The sequence below is a fragment of the Lacerta agilis genome, chromosome 6, assembly GCF_009819535.1.
Source record: "Lacerta agilis isolate rLacAgi1 chromosome 6, rLacAgi1.pri, whole genome shotgun sequence".
Taxonomy (NCBI): Eukaryota; Metazoa; Chordata; class Lepidosauria; order Squamata; family Lacertidae; genus Lacerta; species Lacerta agilis.
Window position 1 is genome coordinate 82,140,565 of NC_046317.1, and position 13,629 is coordinate 82,154,193.

Consider the following 13,629-nt stretch of genomic DNA (forward strand, 5'->3'; position numbering starts at 1 on the left):
AGGTATTTCTGCTTTCTCATCCTGCCCATCCTCCAAGGATGGAGAACCCTGCAAGGACTTATACCACCCACCCCTTTGTCTGCCCTGGTCCTGCATGTGGGGGTACCAGACCCGCAGAAAAGGACCTCTCATTTTGAAATAAAGCACCGCTAATCTCAAGCCATTAACTTCTGTTTAAGTCGAACACGTATCTGCGCTACGTCTCCTGGAAATCCAAATACCCATTTATCATTGACAAATTTTAAGCCTCACGAGGGAATGCGGTAAAGAATGACAGAGTTGTACTGGATTTCTCTGATGATGGATGGAAAAACTACATGCACACACATTCTATATAATAGTAATAACAACTCTCGTTTCTCTGAACACCAAGCTACCGCCACTGATTTTGGGTCCCTCACTCACCAAGTAACCACTATTTCTTGGAAATGTCATCCAGGACATGGTCAAAAATCTTACCTACCCTTTCATTAAAGTATTGAAATTCCAATGGACTGCACCAATGTTTTTTGATGCAATCCAGACTGTTTTAACATCAAAGGATCCATACTGGTTGCTTGACGACGCTTGAAAGTTTTGTGTCTGAAAACAATTTGGGTCAAACTCGACTTCAGATTAACAGTTGCGCATAATTATTTCATGTGGGAAAGAATTTAATGAAACAATGCTGAGCAAACACATCATACTTAATAAGCAAAATGCATACTTTCCAGCTGCCGGTCATGTTTAATTTGGACGAAGTCTTTTTTTATTTTATTCATATATTCTGTACTTTAAAAAAAAAAACCGAGTAGAGAAAAATACCAATGATTAATGTATTTTTTGGATCCTGTGATCTGAAGCCGTTTGTTCTTTACTCTAATGATAGCTTTTGGATAGTACAAAGTACATGGATCCAGATAAAAACAGGATTCAGATAAAATAGATGGAGGGAGATGCAAGTGAAATGAAATATATTGTGGTTTCTATATTTTCTCCACAAGCGCAGATTGATGAGTAAGGAGATTTTCAAAAGCCAGAAATTGCTAGGAAGAAAAACAGCGCTGTGACCCTCTTCTACGGGAGGCTGTGTCTGGCAGAACAAAGTTTGGAAACAGGTTTGGCATGCAGCGATTTTCTTAATCTCCTCCCTGCCCACCCCACAACAATACAGCTTGACAGTGAGCACCGTTGCTTATATAACCAAAACGGCACCATCAACACCAAAGAAGAAAATGTTGGCAAGCTCAGGAAAAAACTTCAAGGTGCGCAGAAGCATTTTTCTGTTTTAGAAAACCGGGGGGGGGGGGATAAACTTCCTTGTGAGAAATTAGCATGCTCAGTAGTCACAAAATGCAGACTGAGTTGTGGGCGGGAATGGGAAAGGGAGGGGAATGGATGGAATGGAGTATCTTGGAACAGGGTGTGGCTGGCTGGCACGCTGATGAACATGGGCCACCCCACACCGTAACATTTCGCTCCTACAAAGAAAAATCTCCTTGCTTCTAGAAAACTAGCATATCAGAGGAAAGGGTTAGACAGGAATTATTTCCCCTTACGTGTCAGTTTTCTACATGCAGGGAGGATTGAAAAAAATGGGTAGCTAGCATTTGGAAATGCAATTCTCCCATCAGCAGCCTGAAATGGTATAGTCCTAGGAGGATTCTACCATTTAATTTTCATTTTTGCTGAATGTGATCAGCCTCAAGTTTTGCTGAATGCGCCGTTCCTATTTCCACCTAAGTGCCATTTAATTGGAATCAGACTGTTGCACTCCTCCTCCTGTGAGCAGCTGTGCTTTCAGATACACACAGCTGGCGAAATCAAACATGGGTCCTAGCAGTGGCAAAAAAATGCAGTTCGTCTACTTGTGAGACTCCTGACCAGAACTTCCGAAGGCCACTGCACTACTCAAGTGGAGACAGGCTTCTCCCCACTCCAACAGGGAAGGGCAATAGCTTAGTGAACGAGCATCTTCTTTGCATGCAGAAGGTCCCAGGCTCCATGCCAAACATCTCCAGGTAGAACTGGGCAAAATTCCCTACCTGAAACTGGGGAGAGATGCTGCAGTGTAGACAACACTGAGCAAGATGGACCAATGGTCTGATTCTGTATAAGGCAACTTTCCTTTTGCCCTGGGATATCTTTGCAGCAGTTCGTAGGGGGAACTTTCTCAGCTAAAGGGCAGAATTCTTTTCAGGGCAAGCTTCTGGAGTAGATTGGAGGGCAGAACCAGAAGGAAAAGAGAATGGAACAAAATAGGATGGAACACATCCCTCTTTATCTTCCATCCAGGCAAGCAAGCAGCTTCATTAGAGTTCAAGGATATGGTCCAGCCTGGCAGAAATGCTCAAGGAGGGTGTGATCTGGGGGAGAGTGCCAAGGGCCGCAGAGAAATTCCTGGAGGGCCACATCTGGTCCCTGAGGTTCTCCACCCCAGTACTAAAGCAAGAAAATCATTTTGCATGGACAGGCGGTGACCCCCAAGCGGAATAATGACTCAAAGACAACTTGCTATGGGATTAAAACTGGCCACAACTTTATTAAGATTCAGATGTAGGGAGACCTTGGCTCAGGCATTGGGCGTTTATCCTTCCCAGTCCCCAGCCGGGGATCTGGGAGACTTCAGGGTTATCCAGAATGTGTGGGGATTGGGCTGGCTCTGGAGAACATATGTTGGAGCAGAAAGCCCACCCACCCCCCGTTTGCCCCCGCTGGAGGGGAGAGCAATGACAATCTCTCAGCGTATGGCCAATGCCTCCCACCAAGACCCCTTTAATGGGGAACCCTGGGATCACCGCCGCAAGGGGGTGTGGATCACCGCTTCAAGCCCCCTCCTCCATTTAGGAAGATAGACTAAAGGATTCCGCCCAAGGCCTGGAACCGCCAAAGTTGTGACGTATTGCTACGGGAAAGGCGAAACCTGCCAATGCAGGGAAATTCCTTTCCGGCCCTTCAACAGCGACCTTGACATAGCAGCGCCTGCGTCCCTGTGGAGAAGGGGTTAACCTGCAAAAGAAGACTTAATTGAGGGAGTGGAGGGTGGGAGAAGCTCTGGAGCCGAATGCCGCTTCACAGGTAAGCTACACCTTCTGTTGTGTGGGCAGGGAGGTCCCTCCCCTTACCTGGCCAATCCCCTGGCAACGCCTCCCCAGGCGGGATTGGGCGGTTGACAGAGGTAGGTGGAGACCTCAGGTATCCAGCCTGGAGAGGATGAAGCCAGCCCAAACTACCAGGAGCCGCACTGGGATCCAGGGGGCTGCACACGACCATGCAAAAGTCGCCCCCCATTTGATGTGAGGAGCAGTCATTCCAGACAACCAGAGCAAAATCAGACATGAAACAGGACTTCTAGATCGAAGCCTTCTTCGGATTACTTAAAAGAAACACTAAGTATGATGAACTCGTGAGCAGGATTGGAACTATGAGCAATGAAAGGATTAGAGACCATTGAATTGTTGTTATGGTATTAAGAGACAGATGTTAGGGTGCAGCAAAGGGGGAGAAATTTAAAAACCACCGTGGGAAATGGGGTGGAAAGTCGACGAAACAAAATAAAAATTCATGATGTATTGGAGTGTACATGTTAATTTTTGGAAAATTCAATTAAATATAATTTTTTAAAAAACAAAACAGGACTTCTGCAACAGTTTAATTGATTATTAAACCAATAAACTGGACTGGGATTGCCTGGAGATAAGACAACTGCTCCACAAATTAATCCCAGGCTGAGAGGGGTCCCAAATGATGCACCTCCTAAATTTTGCTTGCTCTCTCGCGAAGGAAGGATGCTGACGACAACCAACATCTCCAGTCTCCAAATTCTAATAAAATGTACTAGCGTTTCAATGAAACTGAGAGATTCACAGCCAATAAAGTGTATCTGCTCTATAATCTGCTTCTTTGAAGCTTGTGGTGTTGCCAGCACTTGAAAATGAAATGCACATGCCTTGGATAAGAAAAACAGCTGAGAGGATTCTTACGCAGCCTTCCCCAGCCCGGTGCCCTCCAGATGTTTTAAACCACACTCCCACCAGCTCCAGCCAGTTCTTAAATCATCTGCAATTTGCGTGTTAACCAAGAGGATAGGATTGTGTATTATTGGTGTTGAAAAAAACGTTTTTGGTTTTTTTAAAAAACCACCCCAAATTCTGCAAAAGGATATTCCAAATCTCCCACCAAGGAAGGCTTAATTCTGTAATTATCAGTTAATGCAAATCAGGGGAACTTTTGGCTTACTTAGCTCCTGCTGGGTATGAGGATGGACAAGAAGCTATCCCATCCTCCTTGGCAACACAGAACATTTTTTCATTTAATTCCTCTCATCTCTCCAAGCTTTGCTAACATAAGCTTTCAAGCTTCTGTTTCAAACTTTCCAAGCCTTTAGCTAGATCTACTATATTCACGAGAAGAGAAGAATTGATGCTTTTGAATTATGGTGCTGGAGGAGACTCTTGAGAGTCCCATGGACTGCAAGAAGATCAAACCTATCCATTCTCAAGGAAATCGGCCCTGAGTGCTCACTTGAAGGACAGATCCTGAAGTTGAGGCTCCAGTACTTTGGCCACCTCATGAGAAGAGAAGACTCCATGGAAAAGACCCTGATGTTGGGAAAGATGGAGGGCACAAGGAGAAGGGGACGACAGAGGATGAGATGGTTGGACAGTGTTCTCGAAGCGACTAGCATGAGTTTGGCCAAACTGCGAGAGGCAGCGGAGGATAGGCGGGCCTGGCATGCTCTGGTCCATGGGGTCACGAAGAGTCGGACACGACTGAACGACTGAACAACAACACTATATTCTGAGCACATACAAGCCAGAGTACGCCGGGGCGCAATTCTGGCACCTCTCAGGTGAGTGCTACTGTGGGCCAGTGCTCTCCCCGCAACTGCTTCTTGCCTTTACGTACTTCTGAGAAGCCACAAACGAATTATTTCAAGTCAAAATGGAAGCTAGCCAGCCTGTACCAGTCTACATATTTTTTAGATCTATGACTTCACCTAGTTCCATCCTAGCCGCGACTGGTCAAGCTACAGGTCTGGACTAATTTGTATTTTCTTCAATCCATCTCCCATGCAGAAGAGGCGGGCTTTAAGCTTTCCAGCCAGGCCTCTCCTGTTGCACACGTGCGTGTCTGCACGAGGGCCTTTCCGAACTGACCTAGCCATCCTCCTGAATCAAAGACGACGAGGGAGGCGGGGGCGCATTTATTTGACCTGCACCAGAACCAGGGGCAACCCCAAAACCAGCTAGGGAGCAGCTTGCCGTAGTTTTGCGTGCCTCTGCGGGTGATGAACGTGGCTGTTGTTAACCCAGCATCTGTTCAGGGCTGCCCCGAGTTGCCCGGCGACTTACTGCAAGCACGCTGAGTTCCAGCACCTATTTTTTTTTTGGGGGGGGGGGGACACCAAGTGCACCAATAACGTCTTTCAGTGTGACTTAAGTTTTATGTAACTTGCACGCCATTCTTGGAACTGAAGCACCAACTCCCCAGTGTTGCTCCAGAGCGACCATGGAACAAGGCCACAATGGCTGACTCCCCTCCTTTCCCTTTTATTAGCTCCAATAAGCACAAAGGTTGAGACTATTTCTCAGGGGCTAAAGAGACCCCTTTCCATGCTGAGTGGGTGGCTCTGGGACACTGGAGACGGAAACCCTGTCGGGGAAATTGTAATGGGTCTTCGACCTCGCGCAACCCGGACCACTGCACCTCTCCTTCCAATGGACCGAAGAAGAAGAGTTTGGATGTGATATCCTGCTTTATCACTACCCAAGGGAGTCTCAAAGCAGCTAACATTCTCCTTTCCCTCGCCCCCCCCCCACCGCCAACAAACACTCTGTGAGGTGAGTGGGGCTGAGAGACTTCAAAGAAGTGTGACTATCCCAAGGTCACCCAGCAGCTGCATGTGGAGGAGCGGAGACGCGAACCTGGTTCACCAGATTATGAGTCTACTGCTCTTAACCACTACACCACACTGGCTTTCCACGAATGGAAAGTCGTCGTCCCCCCCATGCACACAACCCATTCTTTGTCGTCCTAGAACGTGGTTCGAAGACCTGCCATCTACTTACTCTGTCACAGACAACGATCTGTAAAGCTGGGGTGGCGGGGGGAGTTGAGTCTGCAAAATAACTGAAAATGGGTCATGATGTCCCAACAACTCCTTCGCCAGACTTGGAGAAGATTGTAAGAGCCTTCAGCCAAGATGGAAAATGTTAAGTTCCAAGCTGTACAAATCAAAGACCCTCCAAGCAGGCTTAGCAGGAAGATGGAGGTCCTGGGAACCAAGGTTTTGTTTTTTCTGGGGTTAGCATATGTGCAGGCAGAGAAGAAGGGCAGTAAGCTGCTACTCTCCGGAAAAAAAATGTTTGCCTTAATATCAGATAGGAATCTAAAGCTCAAAATGAGGTGCGAAGGGATGAGGTTCAGCCCCCAGCAATACTGTCCAAGCGGTGCATTTGGCTGAGTGCAGTGCAGTCTTTGATCATGTGGGTCCACACACGTTTCTCTTTGGGTATATAACCTTCTGCAACCTTTAAAAAACGCATTGAGAAGCTGGGACACACAGGAAACCTGCAGCATACACCTTCCACAATTATTATCATTCTTTCTGGGTGCCCCCAAACCCGTGCCAAACAGGTTACACTAATTGCATTTTTTAAAAAAAATCCTTAAGAGTGAAATCGGTTTTTATTGATGTAAAAATCCACCATGTGTCATCAAACTAAGAATGTCAACTGACACAATCACAGCATCTCTTAAATGAGCTCAGTCCTGTTGTGGCACTAAGCCCAGAAAGGAAGGTCCAGACCTGGAAATGACAGGGGCAAAAGGGAGAGGCTACTTAACCCCTGCAGTACAAACTGAATGTCTCTTCCAAAGGCCACTTATTACTTAATTGTGTTACTTAAACTTATTGTTTTGAATTTGTTTTGTACTTAAATATATTATTGCACATCTCAATCTCCTAGTGGTACAAGACTCCAGGGGTTCCAAGAGCATTTACCCAGGGTCTGTGCTTTTTTTTGGCAATGAGGCACAGTAGTGTCTTTATGATATATGGTTTATTTACACACATATATATAACCTGAGCCTACTATGGAGGGGCTCATAGCATTAATGCTCCAAGAGGGCAACATGCATTGGACCCCTCAGGTGCCTTAGATCTCTGCATAGCGGTCAATTCCTAGGCACACTTACCTAGGAGCAAGTTCCACTGAACTCAATGGGGTGTATTTCTGAGTAGACATATAGAATTGCATTGCAAGAAATAATCTCTCTATCCACCCTCTGCCCCTCCCAAGATTTTAATTCCCTTTTAAGCAGAGCAGTTGCTAACTTAAAAAAGGTAAAGGGCCCCTGACAGTTAAGTCCAGTCGCAGACGACTCTGAGGTTGCAGCGCTCATTTTGCTCTATAGGCCGAGGGAGCCGGCGTTTGTCTGCAGACATTTTTTCCGGGTCGTGTGGCCAGCATGACTAAGCCACTTCTGGCACAACGGAACACCGAAACCAGAGCAGCACACGGAAATGCTGTTTACCTTCCCACCAGAGCGGTACCTATTCATCTACTTGTACTTTTTTTGGCTTGCTTTCGAACTGCTAGTTGGGCAGGAGCTGGGACCAAGCAACTGGAGTTCACCCCGTTGCGGGGATTCGAACCGCCGACCTTCTGATCGGCAAGTCTAAGAGGCTCAGTGGTTTAGATCACAGCGCCACCCGCGTCCCTTCGTTGCTAACTTAGTAGGGCTATTTTACATTTTCAATCAATTTTCTCTCTTACCTTAAGGCTATTTCTGTCTTGTTCCCTGAGATTTGTTAATACATAGAAACATAGAATTGTAGTGTTGGAAGGGACCCCGAGGGTCATCTAGCCCAACCCTCTGCAATGCAGGGATCTCAGCTAAAGCATCCACAACAGATGGCCATCCAACCTCTGCTTACAAACCTCCAAGGAAAGAGAGTCCACAACCCCCCGAAGGAGTCCGTTCCACTGTCAAACAACTTGAACAGTTGTATATATAGCAATAGTTTATCACAATAGCTTCTAGTCAAGCCGGATTATGCAAGCTTTAAGACTATACAGAACTCTTCATCTCATAACAAAATCGAAAATTCTTTCCAGTAGCACCTTAGAGACCAACTGAGTTTGTTCCTGGTATGAGCTTTCGTGTGCATGCACACTTCTTCAGATCTTCATCTCATATCTACCTTCCAGTAATCCCCATTAACTCAGAGTGTTTCTGCACTATATGTGTTCTGGAGCATCATCAGCCTGGGAGGGTCTCAGTCCTTCCAGCCTCTCAAATTTCACAGGGCAGCTATGAAGATCTACACTTCAAGCAAAACTTAGGTACCCTGTTTTAGAATACTTGCAGCTTTTTAAACAGTCCCATTATTTTTTTTTAAGGATCTGGATAACTATAGCACAATTTCCTATAAAATGCCCCCCCCTTTTCAGAACAAAGGCAATTTTTACCTTGTAGCATTCTACCAGAGCAGGCTTAGCAGCATTTAGCTATTCGCTATAGCTGGCCGACAACCAGAGTTTGCTCTCTGTTAGCCCAATGGCACAGACTGTGCTTAAAGTGGCAAGTGGTGCCCCATCTATAGGCAGACTCCTGCAGCCCCCATCCCACCATAAGACACTTGCTGTGTTATCGTGTATAAGAAACAAGACTGTAAAGGCCAGGAGTTCAAAATTAGGAATCCAAAACGCAAGCTTTAGGCTGAAGGAGGCGGTACGCAGCCGTGGTTGATCTGCCCATCAGAGAAAGGAATGACGCAAAACGACAGAAAACTCCAGGACTTATTTTCAGAAGTAAGGTGACCGTAGTAGCTCGGTGGCAGAACATCTGCCTTAAATGCATGTGCCCAAGTAGGGCTGGAGAGACTCCTGTCTGAACTTTGGAAAGCTGCTGTCAGTCAGTGTTGAACATACTAAGTATGTTGAGAGCCATTGTGGTGTAGTGGTTAAGAGCGGTAGACTCGTAATCTGGGGAACCGGGTTCGCGTCTCCGCTCCTCCACATGCAGCTGCTGGGTGACCTTGGGCTAGTCACACTTCTTTGAAGTCTCTCAGCCCCACTCACCTCACAGAGTGTTTGTTGTGGGGGAGGAAGGGAAAGGAGAATGTTAGCCACTTTGAGACTTCTTCGGGTAGTGATAAAGCGGGATATCACATCCAAACTCTTCTTCTTCTTCTTCTTCTACTAAGCTGAACTGACCACTCAAATAGAAGGCAGTGTTCCTATGGCCTCCTCATAGTACCCTAAACACATGTCTAGTTTGCACAAGCAGGAGAATAAGACGAAGAACCTGAATCTGGGTTGCTCAAAGTGCCATGCGCGCACAGCACAGAAAGCTAAGCTTAAAAAATTACTATGGAGAGAAAGCTAGCATGAAGGGTCTAGTCTAGCTAAACTAAACCCTTCCACCTGGCATGACAGTTTCCTATGTGTGGCAAGGTTGGGGAGGGGGTAAAATATAATCCCAGGAGTCCCTGCCTGTAGTTCTAGGTGATCCAATTGAGATACAGGTTTACTGACTCATCTTCCATTTGTGAGAACTAGGCCACAGCGATGCAATAAAAATTGCTCTCATGCCTCCATATCCTTCTTCCCGTTCTATGCTCTTTCCATTTGGGACAATTTTCGCCTGTCACGTCTCTTCAGCTACAAACGTCATTTCTATCCTGCCGTCCTGGGGCAAAAGCGGTACCGGTACTCAGGGCAGCTTGCAACATTTACCGTTGCCAATTCATTAAAACAACAGTATAAAACTATCAACCAAGGAGACAGCACCTGCAGTTTAAAGTCAAGCATAAAAATGGTATCTGCCACATACAGGTGACTCTCAACTTTCAGAGAGGTTGCGTTCCAGGGATAAAGCCAAAATTGTGTATAGTCAAAACATACCGGGAGTAATGGCAGGCAGGATTCCCTAATTCCTCCCCCCTCCCCGATGCCCTGCCCCGTTTTTAATTAACGAACTTTTTTGCCTAGTTGAATGTGCACAAGTTGAATGTGCATGAACCGTGAGTTACTTGTATGCAGCAAAAACCTGCTGGAATAAAACAGTCTTTATTAATCAATGGGAAACAGGGGAGGAGCAGCCAACCTTTCTTAATGGGGAAAGGGGTTCCATATTCTAGGGTGCAGCCAAACTATCTCTTCTCTCACTATATCAGCGTTTGCCAACCTGGTGCCCTCCAGATGTTCTGGGTTACAATTCCCATTGTTCCCAATCATTGGTTGTCCCGGCTGAGGTTGATGGGAGTCGTAGTCCAAAACATCCTACGCTATAGGACACATTAACTATAACTGCTGAAAATGTGGCTAATGCCAGCTGCCGTTCAAGGTGGGAAAGGCGACAAATTTTGCAAGGGCTCAAAAATGCATTTCCCCATTTTCCAGACTTACACCTGTAAGCAACTTTTCAGATGGTCACAAAACTTGCACTCCTCAATAGGTGCACATTTCCCTGTTAAGGTATGCAAAAGAGAACAAGCGCTCCTTACAGGTCTGGCCCACTGTTTGCAGATCGCGGCCATTCCCTCTGTATTTAATATGTGCTACATGAATATTAATAAAACATAGTAAAAAAGCTACCATGCTGCAAATAGCTGTGGAAAGCATTTCAAGCGAAGGGAGACGGTGGAACGAATCCCCAAATCAAACGGGATGGAAGTTTTCCAGTTCCTGAAGATTACTGCCCGGCTAGTTAAGCTTGACCAATATCGGACAGTGGGGGCGTCAAGGGGGAGGCTAGCGCAGCCAAGAAAAACCCTTCCCTCCCAGCCGCCTTCCTTTTGCAATCGAGATCGGCACCACCACCTTCAGGTGCTTGGCTGAAGGCAGCAATGTCTCTTCCTCATTATTAGCTGTGATCTTTTATTAGCTGTTGGAGACTGGTACTGGCTCCTGCAGCCAAGCTCCCTGCCATGGCAAACAGAAGCAGATCCCAAACACATGTACAGTACATGTCTGCGTGTAACCCTTTCTCACTGCAGCAAAATATCTGCAAACAGACGGATCGGCAACTTGGGACTTCGGGGACGGGGGGACGGGACCACACCAAAATTGACAAAAGAGCGCGTGCACAAACCCACATGTTCACCCTCCTCAACTGAGTGAGCTGAGAGACACACATCTGGCAAAGGAGGCTCTTCTCTACCAAAAAATAAAATAAAATAAAAATCAGGCCGCAATATATTGGCTTAGCTTTTAAGCTGCTGCAGGAGCCTTTTGCCATGTTAGATGCAATGGGCTAAATGCAAGCACTTCTCTGGAATTTGTCCCAGATGAGCCAGGCAAGCTCAGGGGAACCATTTGGACTTAAAACTGAGCCAGGGCTCATTGGGGCTTAGCAGGAGAACCTGCTGTCCGTCCCCAGGACACGGGAAAAAAGGAGAGAAGGGCTTCCTTTGTGTGTGGCAGTGCCTGTTCTTCAAGTAACTGTGCATCTGGCACAAGGGAAAAGTCTTTTTACACACACAGCACATGGGGGGGGGGTTGGATGCCTGTACACAACCCCTAATTATTTCCCCCCATCCTTGCATTACAGAAGGAAGCCCAGGTGGCTGAGTCTACATAGGAGACAGATTTATTAAAACCCTCCGCAACTTGCAACTTTGGCTCCCCCACATTGGTGCAAAATTGCATCCTTTCAAAGCAGGCTAGAGCATTGAAAGACAGGGAGCCACAGTACGTGTACCAGGAACTGGGAGGCAGAACTGAGCAGGGAGGTGTAAATTTTAAGAATCCCCAAAAGAAAATCCACTCTGGAAAATGCTCACACACAATATCAATCCCTCCTGTTCTGGGCGGATTAAACTTCCATCTTGGTTGTTCTGACCTGTCCCATCAATGCAAATTTACTGCCCTGACCTGTTCAGAAAGACTTCAACCCTCCCCCCCCCAACCGCTTTTCAATCCATACTGACGGGTGTTCGGAGTTTTGGGACACTGGAGTAAGTGGTGGCACTTATTCTGGAGTACAATCATGCACATTTGTGTATATGAAACAAAATAGAAAATTCTTTCCAGTAGCACCTTAGAGACCAACTGAGTTTGTTCTTGGTATGAGCTTTCGTGTGCACAAGAACAAACTCAGTTGGTCTCTAAGGTGCTACTGGAAAGAATTTTCTATTTTGTTTCGACTATGGCAGACCAGCACGGCTACCCACCTGTAATTTGTGTATATGGTGTAAATACCAATCAGAATCAATATTGCTGCATGGGAGGGTTGGACTTCTTCCAGTTCCGACTGTACTAAAATACACAAACTCACACACGTCACAACCGTGAACCCCGCATTCATCCGGAGTAACCACCGCTTCCTATTAATCATAGCACGTTCACACTCAATAACCCTTACAGCGCAATTGTTACGGGTGCCTATTCAGCTGGTTTCAATGCAGCTTACTCTCATGTACATACTTGCAGGGCTTGCGTTTGAGTAGGCACGTGTAGGATTTCACTTATTATTATTATTATTATTATTGTTATTGTTATTATTATTATTATTACTACTACTACTACTACTACTATCCTAATTATTCTGACTTCGAGGCCAACAGAGCAATTAAAGGGTACTGCGATTCCATTTTAAGCGTTGTCGCCTCTACGAGGGTGTTCGACGCGCACTAAATCCTCTTGCCCGCGCAACTCTCCATCCCCAGCCGTTCAGGCGTTCCCGACTGCAGCCGCGCTTTGATTTTACACGTGGGAATCCGCTTTACCCCTTGACGCTCTACGGGTGCAACGGTGCCGCGCGCGGCCAACCCAGCTCCTTGGAGACCATCAGCACGGCATAGCCGAGGGAGCCCGAGGCAGCTGTGAGTCTCCACGCTCCAAAGCGGCAGTCAGGAACCCCAGGCGCAGATGCAAGCCCAAACCCACGCGCCCATTAAAAAATAAAAATATCGCGCGACTGCTTACCTACGAAGAGCCCCACGAGCCACCAGGAGCCGAGCATGGCCAGGTCCAAGCCCCACGCGGCGGTGCCTTTGCAACAACCTGTCCCCGGGAAACAGCCGGGGAGGAAAAAACCAAAGCGCGCACGGAGAGGAGGCAACTCCGGTGCTGTTTGGCTCAGCGCGCACCGCCTGTGCCGGGGAATCCCCGGGGATCCATGTGCTGCTGAGAAGCGAAAGTCTCGGGCAGGCGGGGAGAGGCAGCAGCCCACGGGCAAAGGAGGCCCCGACGGGCTGGGTTTGGCGGCGGTGGCTGCTTCAGAGATCGAGAGAGATCGAGAGAGAAACACGCCGCGCTCGTCTCTCCTCTTGCTGCTCCCGCAGCGCACGGCGCGTTCACTTCTTCGGAGCCACAGCGCCTGACTGCCGATAGTTTTAAGGCAGTTCGGCAGATCCCAGGTTCGCCGGCCAGAAGAGGTGGAGACTGGGGAGGTGGTTGGGGGGGGGAGCAAGGAAGGGACGGGCGCCGGGCGGAGAGGGGTGTCCCCACGTCCCTCCACGCACATTTCGGTCACGCCCAGCCCTGGCCGAGTCCCTTCGCCGACTTCCCCACACCCCACCCCCAGCAGAAATTATTTGCGGTCTCCCCCCCCCCCCCCCACACACCATTCACAGGCCAAAAATCGCTTTAAAAGAAGATTAGAGGAGAAATTCGTGGAAGGCGAGGGCTGCTAGCC

General features: G+C 47.4%; 1 protein-coding gene across 1 annotated transcript in view; it reads right to left on the reverse strand.

Moving 5' to 3' along the window:
* APCDD1L (APC down-regulated 1 like) overlaps positions 1–13,366 on the reverse strand; it is a 40,882-nt gene extending 27,516 nt beyond the window's left edge. Inside the window, exon 1 of the mRNA XM_033153624.1 lies at positions 12,918–13,366. Coding sequence (XP_033009515.1) covers positions 12,918–12,954 — 37 coding nt within the window. The 5' untranslated portion in view covers positions 12,955–13,366. The remainder of the gene's footprint in view (positions 1–12,917) is intronic.
* Between the last annotated feature and the right edge of the window lie 263 nt (positions 13,367–13,629).